The sequence below is a fragment of the Elephantulus edwardii genome, unplaced genomic scaffold (assembly GCF_000299155.1).
Source record: "Elephantulus edwardii isolate Elephantulus edwardi_28Jun2011 unplaced genomic scaffold, EleEdw1.0 scaffold00202, whole genome shotgun sequence".
Classification (NCBI taxonomy): domain Eukaryota; kingdom Metazoa; phylum Chordata; class Mammalia; order Macroscelidea; family Macroscelididae; genus Elephantulus; species Elephantulus edwardii.
In genome coordinates, this window is record NW_006399952.1 from 95,332 (window position 1) to 110,218 (window position 14,887).

At 41.5% G+C, this 14,887-nt stretch overlaps 1 protein-coding gene across 1 annotated transcript in view; it reads right to left on the minus strand.

Moving 5' to 3' along the window:
- Positions 1-9,652: 9,652 nt before the first annotated feature.
- The window catches only part of ZFPM2 (zinc finger protein, FOG family member 2), a 608,205-nt gene continuing 602,970 nt past the window's right edge, over positions 9,653-14,887 (minus strand). The window contains exon 8 of the mRNA XM_006897144.1: positions 9,653-13,174. Coding sequence (XP_006897206.1) covers positions 10,683-13,174 — 2,492 coding nt within the window. The 3' untranslated portion in view covers positions 9,653-10,682. The remainder of the gene's footprint in view (positions 13,175-14,887) is intronic.

The window sequence follows — 14,887 nt, forward strand, 5'->3', positions numbered from 1 at the left end:
ACGGAATATTCCATGGACTGCCAAGAAAACAAATCAGTAAGATTAAAACAGTGTACTCCTTCAAGGCACGGGTCATAAAACTCTGTCTCTTTGAGCATATTGTTATGAGAGATTAGTTTTTGGAGAAAAATGTGATGCTTGGCAAGGTATAGGGTCAGTGAAGGAGAGGAAGACCTTCAGTGAGATGTATTGACATAGTGAGTTTATCAGAGATGATGAGGATGGCACAGTATAGAGCAAGGATCAAATGTGTTATTCATGGGTTCGCTCTGTGTTGTGGCATCTAATAACAACAACAAGTGGCACGGTGCATAACTTACTGGGTGAGTAACTTAAAGACCAATTGGTGATGTGAGTTCACTAAGCACTCCCAAGAGAAAGGTAGGTTAGAAACCCTACAGATGGCTGTTTGATGAAATTTGGCTTTGACTCATTCTTAATTTTAAAAGCCAATCTATTCACCCTCCTTCTCTAAATAAAGCAATATTGTATTTTACTTGATTCTCTGACACCAATAGAAAAAACTATGGATATTAAATTTATATAATCTGATATTAATTTATAGAAAGATTTAATGATCAAGAAGTATTGTCAAGCAAAGAAATTCTGACATTTTTAACATAAATAAAAATAACTTGAAATTAATATTTTTATCAATATTCAAGCAAAGTTGTTAAAATATTTGAAAGCAAGTGTCTTCTTCTCTTTCCATTTCATTACTCATAATATACCAAGCAAGCTTATTACTAAAAAAAAGAAACTTAAATTTTTTAAATAAAAACATTTCATAAAAGGTTTTATAAAAATTAAAATTTTATGTTTGTCAGCGTCTGATTGCTCATGAACTTTGAATAATGTTTACAAAGTTGGCCCAGTGATAAGAGATTGTGCTGCCATCCCAAAGGCATGCAGTTGGAATTTACCGACTGCTCTGGGGAAGAAAGAAGGGTGATCTCCTTCTGTGTGATGTATAACTTTTGAAAATCCACTGGAGAGGCATCTAAGAGTCATTTCCGTTGTAGAGGAAAAACCAGTAACCATTTCAATTAGTCAGGAAAGGTAGTTTATTCTGGATATTGTAGAAAAGGAAAAAGATAGATAAAAGAGTAAAAGGATCTGACAGCCAGCTAAACCCAAAAACTCCTGAAAGTTATGTCTGTTGAAAGATGGTATACAAATTATGGAAGATCTATTTACATCAAGGTGTTAAAGGAAAAGAGGAGTGTCAATACATTCAGATTCCTGGCTTCTTAGATAAAAGACCTTCTTTTATGAGTGGCAGCCTTATGTCTTCGTCTTAGCAGATACCAGAATATTTTTATATCACAGAAAGGGGAAATGTAGAACAGGTGTTACAAGAGGATAGAAAATCAGATGATGCCATCTAGTCTAGGTTGATGGGGCATAGAAATGTAAAGGAAGCAATCTCCAACTTTGTTATTAGGGACTTCCTTGCTTTTAAGTCATTAATGTTATATGTGCTTAATAAAGGAGCTTTGCTAGTAGGTGAGTGAAATTCAGAATTAACAGCACGGAGGTTTCCGTGAATTTGTTACAGACCCTGGGATTTCAGAACCAGCTCAATATTCAACCACTATTGTTGCCGGGCAGCACTATGGATGGCGTGTTTTTTTTGTTTGTTTGTTTGTTTTTCTTTTTTCACAAAAACAATTCTTAGTTGACAGAACACAGCAATGACATAAACCACTATAATCTGTTTTAATAGGTAAAGAATTGTGATCAGGCTTAATTTTGCTCTAAAATTTGATAGCAAGTGATCATTTGAGATCTACTGGCTGGTAGGGCTGGGTTTTTTTGTTTTTGTTTTTTTCCTTTATGAAATGTCACTGATGTTTGTTAACAACACTCAAATTTTAATCATATTCTAGTAAATGAACAGTTTGGAAATAACTTAATTCTGCTGTTCCATATAAATGTATAGAACCTGGTTGAATGTGCTAAACTCCTTTTCTCTTTTTAAATTGTTTGAATGCATATGATTTTAACAAAGCTTACAGAAAGGTTGTGTCTTTGTTGTACACATTCCTCCCTCATTCTCCATTCCCCCTCCACCAGTCCACTTTGTAATGCATCTCTTGTTCCAGATTGTTGTCATACATATAATGCCTAATCATGCATTTCTTTCCAACAGTCCTTCCCTTCATCTCTTCCAAAGCAGTATTCATTAGTTATCCACACTTTTCCTTGACTTCGCCCAGACCCCCATGTTAGTCTTATTCTATAACAGTGGACCTAGAAGTAAAACCAAAGACTATCTTTCATCAGAGAAATACTAGGAACAACTCTAGAAGCCCTACCCTACAGCATGAACAAACTTCTAAGTATAATGGGAAACCTACAACCAGGAGAGACTAGAATAGATGAATGGGACCTTCTAAAAATCAAATCACTATGCACATCAAAAAACTTCTCCAACAGGTAGAGGAATGGGGGGTGGTGGTTAAGCATAGGGACACACAATTTGATGGGTGGAGGGAAGGGTAGGTAAAGGAAATGGGAAAGTTCTGGCGTGAAAAAAAAAGAATGTATACAAACTTTATAAACAAACAGGTATAAAATAAAATTTTATTTTTTAGAAAAAACCCTCAAAAGTTCTCCAACAGGGTCAAAAGGTAAGCCACACACTGGGAAAACGTATTTAGCAATGACATATCTGATAAGGTACTCATATATATATAGCTTATAGAATACTCTAGCATCTCAATAACAAGGTAAACAACCCAATTGCAAAATGGGCACAAGATACAAATAGATACTTCACCAAAGAAGAAGTTCATACGGCCAACACACACATGAAGACATGTTTAACATCCCTAAGTAGCAGAGACATGCAAGTCAAAAACACTATGAGATCCCATCTCATCCTAGCAACATTCAATAGGGCAGCAAACAACAAATGCTGGTGAGGTTGTGGAGAGATTGGAACACTTATTCACTGCTGGTGAGAATGTAAAATAGTGCAACAACTATGGGATGCAGTCTGGATCTTTCTCAAAAAGTTGAATCATTTGAGTCAGCTATCACACCAATATCACAGCTATCAACATCAAGAAAACAAAGATTTTCACCACTGGGCCAATTGGCAGCATCAGTATGGATGGTGAAGAGATTGAGATAGTTAACAGTTTTAGTTTGCTTGGCTCCACAGTCAACACTCTTGGTAACAGCAGCCAGGAAATCAAGAGATGAATTGCATTGGAACAGTCAGCTGTGAGGGACCTCTCAATAGTACTAAAGAGCAACAACGTCAGGCTGGAGACTAAGGTGCACCTGATCCGGGCTATAGTCTTTGCAATTATGTGCTATGTGTCAGACAGTTGGACAGTGAATAGGGATGATAGAAAGAGAATTGATGCCTTTGAGCTGTGGTGCTGGAGAAGAGTATTGAATATACCATGGACTGCTAGGAAAACAGATTGGTTTGTCCTGGAGGTGAAGTCGGAATGCTCCTTGAAGTCAAGGATTCTGAAGCTTCGTCTGACATACTTGGGGCATGTTGCAAGGAGGGACTGGCCCTTGAAGAGGGGCATCATGTTTGGCAGAGTGGAAGGGCAGTGAAGGAGAGGAATACATTCGATGAGAAGGATCGATTCTGTGACTGGAGTGGTGGTAATAAGTGAATTTGGGATGGCTAGGTTGGCACAGGATAGAACGGCATTTAGAGCTCTTGTACATAGGGTTGCTATGAGTCGCAAGTGACTCGATGGCACATAACAACAACAACAACATCACACCACTGAGACTATACAGTAAAGAAATCAGAGCTGCAACTCAAATAGATGTACGCACACCCGTGTTGATTGCTTCTTTGGTCAGAATAATGAAGAGATGGAAGCAGCCCATCAACAAATGAATGAGTAGAAAAACTGGTTCATTCGCACAGTGGACTTCTATGCAACTGGAAAACAATATACCTATAAATCACTACACAACATTGGTGCAGGACATTAAACTGAGTGAAATTTCTCAGGCACAAAAGAACAAGTTCTACGCTGTCTCGTATACCACTATATGACCAGAGTGTTTCATTACCTCCGTGTAGTGGCTGCCCAAATGCATCATCCACGGAGCTAGTCCATAAACAGTTGTTTTACTAACCCAAAGTGTCTTTAGTGTCATGAACTTGCAAGTCACTCCATGGAAGAAAGATGAGCAATCTCATCCCATGAGATTTACAGTCTCAGAAACCCAGTAGAAGATCAGTTGTGAGTTAGTTCCAACTTGATGTCAATGAGAGCTCTTGAGAAGGATATGAAATCCTAATTCCTGAAAACTGGACTTTACATACTTAGTTAGGTTAAACATTTTGAGATACTGTGAGTATCCTAGATTGTTTGGGGTGGACTTTAAATTTTATTGCAACTGTCTTTATGTGAGTGAGGCAGTGAGAGTTTATAGAGAGAGGGTGAGAGAATATGGACTCTAAGACTTCTGAATAGTGGGACTGATGAGTCAGAAAAAATGTATACCGTTCTTATCAGCCTTACTTTAGTGCAGGAATAGCCCAGAAGCCTTTTCAGTGGTTAGAAAGCTGCTTTTTCTCAGGTTGAGGAATTGTGATGAGTTTACTATGAGCAGGGGCTTATTTCAGTCCTTTCAAAATGAAGGCAAATTTACAAAACAAGTAGGAACAAGACAGTTTTTGTAACCAAGTAATTATTTGTCCTCCATTGCCATTGCCTTGAGAGGAATGTGAATCCCATAACTCTTGATTGTGCTTATGCAAAACCTATACTTGGAACAAAAGGCAGTCATCAGAACAGAGCAAGGAAACACTGCATAATTCAAAATCAGCAAAGGAGAACATCCAGGATGCGTTCTGCCTCCCTCCCTTTTCAGTCTATAGGTGGAACAGATCATTCAGGAGTATCGCTTTATGAGGAAGAAAGTGGCATTAGGATTGGAGGAAGACTGATCAATAACCTGCACGTGACACAACCTTGCTTTCTGAATCTGAGGAGGACCTGAGACATTTGCTGCAGAAGGTCAAGGACTGTAATCTTCAATATGGATTGAAGCTCAACATCAAAAAAACAAAGATTGTCACCACTGGCACAATTGTCAGTATCATGACAGATGGAGAAGAGATTGAGATTTTTAACAGCTTCAGCTTGCTGGGCTCCACAATCAACACTCTTGGTACTAGCAGCCAGGAAATCAAAGGACAAATTACATTAGGAAAATCTGCTGTGGGGGACCTCTTCAAAGTACTGAAGAACAACGAAATCAGTCTAGTACTGAAGAGCAGCAAAGTCAGTCTAGAGACTAAGGTGTGCCTGATCCAAGCCATGGTCTTGGCAATTACTTTGTTATGCATCAGAGGTCTAGACAATGACTAAGGATTACAGAAGAAGAATGGATGCCTTTGAGTTGTATTGTTGGAGAAGAGTATTTAACATACCATTAACTGCTAAGAGAACAAACAGGTCTGTCCTGTAGAGGGTGAAACCAGGCTGCTCCTTGGAGACAAGGAATTTGAAGGTCCATGTCACATACATTGGGCATATTGCCAGGAGGGACCAGTCCTTGGAGAAGGACATAATACGTAGATGGGTAGAGGGACAATGCAAGAGAGAAAGACCCCGGATGAGATGGATTGGCTCAGTGACTGGGGTAATGGGGTGGGTATATTGGAGACAATGAAATTGGTTCAAGTTAGAGCAGGATGTGCAAAGAGCTGTTGTGCATAATATGGTCACTGTGAGTCACAAGTGACTTGAAGGCACATAACAACAACAACAAACACTTGTCTGTAGTGGATATTTAACTTCCTATTAGAGACCTTGCAATGTCAGAAGATGGTTAATGATCTCAGCTCCTAACCTAAAGGTTGGAGCTTACACTCCACCTCCAGCTGCCTCGGAAGAAAGCCCTAATGATCTAACTTGGCAAAACCCCGTCATTGGAAACCCTCTAGAGTCCAGTTCTATGCTGTCACACGTGGGCTCAGCACTAATCAGAATCAGCTACAGCACAAGTTAGGTTTGGTTTTTGCATTCCTGTATTGTTGTTATGTATCATCAGAGTCAGGACTAACCCCCGTAACTGGTGGGTTTTCAGAGGCAGTTCATTGCACAGAAGGAGATTACCTACCTTTCTTCTGAGGAGGAGCTGGTGGATTTGTACTTCGTGCCTTTGGATTGTCGGTGAAATTCCTTGCCACTAGAGCTGATTTATATTACTTCAAGACATTAATAGTTGGGTTGTTTTAGATCTGCTGAATAGTCTTGAACACAGCTCTTTACATGTTGTTGATTGCCTTTGAGTCGAGCACGACTCAAGCAAACCTATGAACAAAAGGCCTGAAGCCCCTCTCCAACTATCGACATTTATCAAAGTCCACAGAGTTTCCGGAGGCAAGTTATTTAGGAAGAGGATGCCCCTCCTGCTTTTCTGATACAGGTTCAATCATTTAATACTGATGATTTTCAAATTAAATTAGGTAAAGGTTGAGTGTTAGAAGATGATTTTAACCTGCCATCTACTCATCGTCTAAACCATCCATGACTTGCGTATTTCCCTCATTAGGTACCCAGGTGACCCAAGGTGATTATTATCTTGAATGGTTGATAATAAAATCTGGAGGGGCAACTACTTACTTATAAAATGGCAAGAAGCTATGTATTCTAAAGACATAACTTTGCTTCAAAAGAAATGTAAATTATCTTTAATTATGAGATAAATCACCTTTTTCATTTGTTAAACTATTATTTGTCCATCTATTTGGTGATTGGCACAAATAAAAATAATCAATGGAAGGAAAGATTTTAGTTAACAATAACTCTGAAGAGATTTGATCACTCCAGAAATTAATATGAAAACTCCCTGTGAAACAAGCAGGTCTCTCTTCTGTTTTGAGTTTGGAGGTTTACTTTCGTTGGGTAAATGCTTCCTTTGTAAATGTGAACTTAACTTGGCCTTCTATTTTTACTGGCTTGTATTTTAGGGGTTCTTCTTCAAGCCGTTACCTAGAGAAAATCAGCAGAGGCCTCCAAAGACGTACATTCACTGCATGAAAGTATTAGAATAACTACTGATGTCTCTGTTACTTAGGATTCCCAGACTTGGCCCAAGAGTTCTGTTTGTTGTCTCCTGAGATCGGCTGTGTTCAGGGAGCTCTGATGGCTTAGTGGAAAGTACCTGTGCTGCGAACCCAAAGACACACAGTTGAAACCCACCAGCTGCTTTGCAGGAGAAAGATGGGTAGTCTCCTCCTATGTGATTTATTGCCTCTGAAAACCTGCTCGTGGGTCAGCTGTGAGTTGATTGCAACTCAAGGCAATAACAGCAATAGTGTGTCTAAGTGGTGACAACTTTGAAGGATCCATTTATGTACAAAATATTGTGACTAAATTCACTTTTAAAAGTAATTAATTAATTAGAATAATTATTTTAGAAGTTGGTCAGAGACTAAGGGAAAACTGCTTCTACTCTCTGGGGAAGGATGTAAAATATTTTATGATGCTGAAGCGTGGTGATGTGAGCACCACTCGTGACAGAGACAGCCACGTGGTCCAGGTCACTGCCCTTTAGGAAAACTTGGGATCCACTGCAGCCTGTCACATGGGAGGTGGATTCTATTATTCTTTCCTTCCAACTCTGAAACAAGAGTGTGGTTTCTGCTGAACTGACGCTACCGAGTGAAGAGTGTCTGACACCCGAGAGGATGTGGCAGAGGGGAAGCAGTCTCCTCCCTCGAACCCAGAGCGTGAGAGCAATGAGGATCCCGAGAAAAGACAGCTGAGCCCACAGTTGTCACACTGCAAGCTGGCTTATTAATCAGTTCAAATTCTGGCATGCAAGCTGACCATGGGGACGGATGGCACTGCAATGTAGGCAATTAAAGGAAACATCCCCCCCTTTTTTATAGTCAGAGGCAGTTGGGTGACATTGATGTTACAATTTTTCCCCCTCAGTACCTGCCTTTCCAGTTTAGCAGAGAAAAAGGAACATGACGGAGCAGGTGATGTGACCAGGGCTTAGATCTCGGAATGTCATCTATTAGCTTTGTGACTTTGGACTCTTAAAATCGCTGACCTTTAGTTTTGGCTGAAAATGAGAGTTTCCAGACTGATGAAAGGTTTTAAAATAATTTTCACAGATTCCATAAACATTCAATTTCAATTTGGACATTAAAATATGTAGGCTGAGCTTTAGAAAATTGCGATGATTTTTAAAACTCTAATAGGTTACATATTAGTACTATGAAGATCAATTAGACATTGCAGTCTAACAACTTATTTTGTGTTGGTGTAGACCACAGGATGTAGTTTTCACTCTGTTTATTTTATTCAATTATCAATTATGTTCAAGGGAAGGCAATATAGAATATCCTACCTAAGTTGGCTTAAGTGAATAAATAAAAGACTCAGACCTCATCACAAAAAACTTTTTATTTAGTGAGTTAGTACTGTGTAAGGATTTATGTTGGTACAGTGGTTCAAAGAACTAATGTATTGACACAAAGGTCAGGTGTTTGAGTCCACCAGACATCACCAGAAGGAACATGCTGCAGTTTGCAATCACAAAGAACCGACTGGACAAACTTATGGGCAACTCTCCTCTGTCCAGTAGGGTTTCTGTGAGTTGGACTTGACTCTGAGGAAATCATGTTTGGTTTAGGTTACTTTACCGAACTTAGAATTATAGCTCTGACTTGATGACAACAGTAACTGTAGACTGCTTAAGTTCCACAGAATAACCTGGAGAACGAACATAAACCATCTCCTTCGCATGTTTCCACAAGACTATTCCACTAACTGATGCAAATTATTCTGACTTAAGTGCTTCGTGTGTAACATGAAGCATTTTTCTTTTTCAGTGTGAGTGAAAAGTCTTTGCTATTTTCTTCGGTTTGGTCTCAATGTCTAGTTACTAACCCCTGGTTTTGGTTGGTTATGGATTCATTGTGTAACACTGCACTCAGCCTATGCCTCTCCTTCAGCCTGGCCTTTTCTCTCATCTCCTACTCCCCAGTTAGGGTCCCAATCATGACTTCTAGCTAATCTCTTCCTCTCCACACCTGGGTTTCACGTGCACTCCACCATTGTTACCAAACACAATATTCACATATTGACTCTATTTAAAGAGCATCTCAACAACTTTGACAGATCCACAGAGTCACCCTTGATATGACTCACATTGTCTACTCTCCATTTTTTCCTCAACACACAAATCCCTGGACAAACTGTAAACATGAGATCTGGGCATCTTTACTCATCAGGGTCACTTTGATATTTTAAGACTCCCCCAAATTCAAACCTTGGTGGTAAAGCTCATTTGAAAACTAGGTATATTGTTCAACATTTGTACCAACTCTAGTGGTTATGAGCTACTTAAAATACTCCTCAAATTGCTCTTTGTCATGTTTGCTATGGCAGTGAGGGTGGATGAAGAACAGAGATGTATGGCATGACTGCAATCAATCAATCAAATGACTTTTCTGGTTCCATTGTCTGAAGTCTGTACCTCAATGCATATTGTTTATACAATAACTTATCTTAATTAGGCATATGTAAAATATAATCTATTCCTTCAACAGTTGGTCATTTTTTTGTTTCGAATCCACTCTCATCTCAAAGTAGCTATCTGATTTCCTTTTATTTTAAAGAATAAAACAAGGATGCCAAACTTCTCCAACAATCTGGAATTTTATTCCATCCATATACATGCATAGTAACAACATTTGTTGAGAAATTATTTCTATCAGAAGTAGAACATTATCTTTGTGATCACCAGGTGCAGTATTGCTACTCTTATATTTAAATAGATCTTATATATGAATTAAATTCATACTTGCAGCATTGAGTTTAGGGTTTCAATTTTAGACTGTGCCTTTCAAAAGATAAAACTGATTCCTACTACCTCATTACTTACAATACTGCTTCCAGTAATTTTGTTCATTCTTTATAAAGTATTGCATTTAACAGCAAAGGTTTAAAAATTGAGAGAGCTGCATCAGCGAAAGAAAATACAAGTACTATACAAGAAAAAAATCGCCATCTTCATTTAACATACATGTTTAAGTTTAAGAAAATGGACAGAACGTACTGCTACATACAAATGCAAAGCCTAGTCACTAAGAAACTGTATCTGCTAAAATATAAAGTGCAAACCGAGCCTGATTATCCAAGAATTTAAATCTTAAGGCGAACTTATAGCATGTGTACTTAGAACATCTTTGCAAGTTATATTTTAGCATATACGTATATCTGCAACAGCATATAAGAAAAAAATCAAGATACACAAGTGCTTTTGAAGCTATTTCTAAAATGCTCTTCTGTATTTGTGACTATTTCCTTTAAAAGCTACTATACATTGCAAACCATATGTGCTACACAATAACTATACAATAACATTACAAATGACTTTAATATAAAGTTTTAAATAAAAAATAACATAACCACAGCTATGAATACTGCTGGTAAAATAAATTAATTTTTTTAAATGGCACCCATAATACACTTTACTAATGAACTGTAATGAAATTACACCTTAAGTCTTCAACTCAGCCAGAATGAATTCTCTCCTGATTGCCTAGTTGCAAATTCCAACAGCTTTTTGCCTTTTGTTTGTTTTTTAACTTCTTGTTTCTGGACCGGGTAGAACCACATACTAAACACTGGTACCAACGGTGAGGGAAGTTTCTCGGCTTGGCTATTTCATTTGACGTGCTCTGCAGCATGTGACGAGCAATAAAACTTCTTGTGAGTTATAAAGTTTGAAAGGTTGTTGAACTGGATATCACACAGCCGGCAGTATTTCCCACTGGTTGGCGTCTGGGTGGTACCATTCACGCCTTTCGCTATACTAGACAACTGTTCATCGGCAGAGGGGACGCCTGGGGAGACATTCTCGTTTGCAGCTAATGGGTTGTCAGGCACCCTGGTCGGAGACTTGTGCCCGTCTTCATGCTGTGGGTTCTGGGCAATGTTCTCTTGCTGCGGGTTGGGCGGAGGCCTCTCGTCTTGTTTCAGTCCCCCATTCACGATGACCATCCCTCTGTTTTTGGGCAACAGCGGCAGAGACTCTTTCTTCTGCAGCGCACACCCATTGGAGGAAGCCTGGCCTTTCGGAGATTCATTTTCAGCATTTGTGCTTGGCTCTGTGTCAGTGTTCTGAATGACCAGAGAACCAGAAATATAATCGCTTGGCTTTATTCCATAATACGGCGAAAGCTGATCAGCCCCCTTTGCTTTCTTTATTGCTCCAGGATAAAGGCATTGGGGAAGAAACAAATGTTTGTTTTCTTCTTTCGTGGCAATCAGCTGCGCGGCTTCACTGAAGACCTTGAGGCCTTGCAGCGTCGCCAGGTGGGAGGAGAAGAGGTTGCCATTGGGGGAAGGCTGCTTCAGATTGCCGTTTTTCTCACATTTGATGATGCCCCGCTCATAGCTGCTGTCAGGGCTGCTTCGTTCGCTTTCCGGATTGGGGAACACCTTGCCGTCGAGCGGGCCCAGGTCACTGCGCTGATGCGCGGTGACCGGGCAGAAATTCTGCTTGTGGGCCAGGTAGTTCTCCACCTTGTTGAAGCTGATCTTGCACACGGTGCACTCGTGGTAGTCCAGCAGCCTTTTGGGCGACGCGGTCGTGCGCTCGGCCTGGGAGAGACACTTTTTGCTGAGATCGATGGGTGCGTCCATCTCCAGGCACGAAGCGCTGGCATGAGTGGTCTCGCATTTGGAAAGCGGCCCGCACTTGTTGAGAGGCAGGGACGCGTCCAAGTGCTTGGAGACGAGGCCGGGGAAGATGTCACACCGAGGGTGGTAGCACTCGGCCAGCGCTTCGGCGGGCTCCTGGGTGGAGGTGCATGGGTTGGCAAGGCTGGCGGCGTCGAGGAAGCGCTGCGGCCCCAGCGGAGGCCTGTGCTCCGGCTCCGGCAGGCACATCTCGTACATCTTCCTCCGCTTGCGCGTGCGCATGGTGCGCTGCAGCGCAGGCACTTTGTTGGCGGCCGAGCGCTTCAGGGGCGGGTCGTGGCGCGTGGCACAGTAGTACTGCTTGTGGACCATGTACGTCTCGTGGCGGCTGAAGGTGATGTTGCAAGCTTCGCAGGTCGTCTTATTGGGGTCACTCTCCCCATCCACTAAGGGGAGGCTGGGGTTCTTCACATCCACCGGTTTCCCATTCATTTTCTCGTCACCGTTGCTGGGGGTGGAGAGCTTCTTGGCTTGGGGCGCAAAGTCCTTGTCGTGGCCCTTGCCGTTTGGCCCGATTAAATCTAAAACGGTGGAAGAATTGATGCAGGGTGTCGGCAGCAGCGAGTTCTCGGGCTCGGTGGCGTGAGCAGCTGGGGTGAGGAGGTTGAGGGACGTCTGACCAGTGTTGGGACTCACGGCCTCAGGCATCTTTTCAGAAACACCGGGGAACTCCGGAGACTTAGCCATCTGCTGCCATCGGCTGCTGCAGTAGTGTTTTTTGTGCACTAGATAATTATCCAAATTATTGAACGTTATGTTACACTCAAAACAAGTCGCCCCCTTGGGCATCAAGGGGCTGTAAATTACAGGGGGGTAGCTACTACTTCCATGCCTCAGCCGTCGATGGACTAGTTCAGACATCTTGGCTAAGATCTCTGAAGCTTGGGGGACCATGGTGATATCCTGGGGGAAAGCGAACTGAGAGAGGAAAGGGCCCACGGGGAAGGAAGGCCCGAGGTTAGTCTGCACGGGAGAGGAGGCCAGTCTTGGGCTAGAGGGCTCAGACTTGATTTTTGTATAGGAAAAGCTTTGCTTATTTGCGCCTGGCTGGATCTCAGGTCTCTGGTTAGGGAAAAACAGCTGAGTCTTTTTCTCGCACTTGTCCAGCTCTGTGTCAGAGCTGGCGTCTTTCGTCTGCATGGACTTGTGGTTCTGGGGGAGTTCGCTTCTGGTTAGCAGGTCCACAGGGGGCTGAAGGCTGTCTTCAGTCCCCCCTGGGGAGTGTTCCACGTCACCGTCCCTGGGAAGTTTGCTGCCAGGGCCATGGAGCTCCTGGTGCTGCAGTAACTCCCTCTGAGTCTGGAAGCCGAAGTGGCAGTGGTTACAGCGGAAGGCGGTTTGAGTGAGATGGGAGAACAGATGCTGGTGAAAGTTGATCACGGAGTCAGCCGTGTAGCTACACACAGTGCACTTCAGACTCGCACCAGCGGGGAGGAATTCTTCCATTTTCACACCTGCAGAGACACACAAAAATGAGAGGTCTCAGAAACACACGAGCTGCTTTCTCTGCTGACATCCACCCTTGCTGATGACCCAGCAGGAATGAAAGGACATTTGTCAAAATCTCATTTGTGATACTGGTTTACTTCTGACATGCCTTGTCATGTGAGACAATACTCTTGTTGTGTGCTGTCCAGACAGAACTGACCTGGAGCTGACACTCCAGGGGGTTTTCAGAAGCTGTAAATGGCAGGAGAGGAGACCACAAAGCCTTCCCCACATCTGATAGTTTCCTAAACATGCTCACATTTAATATCTCTAGGAGATGGGTATCACTGTCCTCCGCTTACATTTTGGGAAACAAACAGAAAGGATCCAAGAGAATTAAAGATGATAGGAAGTTATGACACGATGAAATCACACACCTAAAAATCAGATTTGAGAATTTCTAATCCAATAATCTTCCTATTAATTGTACTCTGTGTTAGGGGAAAAGTGGACTCTCATTAGTATTACAGCTGAAGAGCTGTGGGCAAGTCAAATAATTTCAGTGTTTTTATTCAGAATAAATCGAAATAGAAAACAGTTAATAATATACTATGGACTGTTAGGGGAACAAACAGGTTCATCCTAGAGAAGGTGAAACCAGGCTGCTCCTTCGAGGCAAGGATTCTGAAGCTTCATCTGATATAGTTTGGGCATGTTGCAAGGAGGGTCCAGTCCCTGGAGAGGGAGATCTTGTTTGGGAAAGTGGAGGGACAGCACAGGAGAGGAAGAACCTTGACGAGATGTATTGATTCAGTGATTCGGGTAATGGGAGTAGGTATGTCAGAGACAGGTTGGCACAGGGTAGAACAGGGTTTAGAGCTCTTGTACATAAGGTTGCTATGAGTTGCAAGCAACTTGACGGTACGTAACAACAACAACAACAAAGTTTGCCTTTGGTATAAATCAAAGGTTGCATTACTTCTTTTGCCTGAATATAGCTTGTCTCTAGCCAGGGTTGATACTTAGCTCGTAGATATCAGTACACTTAATAATTGAGGATAAGCATTCTGCTGTCACTTCCTGTCTCCATATCCCTTCCGTGTCCCTATTTATTAGATATTTTGAATATCGCCATTGACTAGGCTGTGGAAGCATCACTATGCTCACCTCCAGTTCCCATATGTTGCTATGTGGTTAAGTCAGGTGGGGTTGATTCTCTTCTCTCTACTCTAGGTCAGAAGGAGAGCTGTCTTTTAGATTTATCAGCTGATTATCTGGCAGGGTTTCATATAGTGATGATAGGGGACTTTGACTTTTCTCTTAACTAATCCAACGCTTTTTGTGGTTCCACCCCCCCCCCCATTTGACTTAAAGGATTCTTCGTTTAAGAACTGCTGCTCTTTCTGCTTGATTTTACTTAGGATCTGGGACAGCCAACCTTTTTCTTTAACTCTGGCACTGACATGAAGGTAGGCCATTTGGAGGGATAAGGAAGAGTATCAGTGGATGTGAAATTGCCTGCTTTTAACTTAAAATTTCATAGATTCAAACAAAAACAAAATCTTTTGTTGGGCTAGGGTGTTGGATGATTGGATTTCATTTACAAAGACTTTTATTTTTAAGTCCAACATTTACTTAAGGTGGTTTTATTGTGCTTTTTTTTTAAAAAAAAAAAAAAAGATACCAGAGAAATTAGTCACCAGAAATGCTCTTCATTTTTTTGTTATTTTATGGCTATA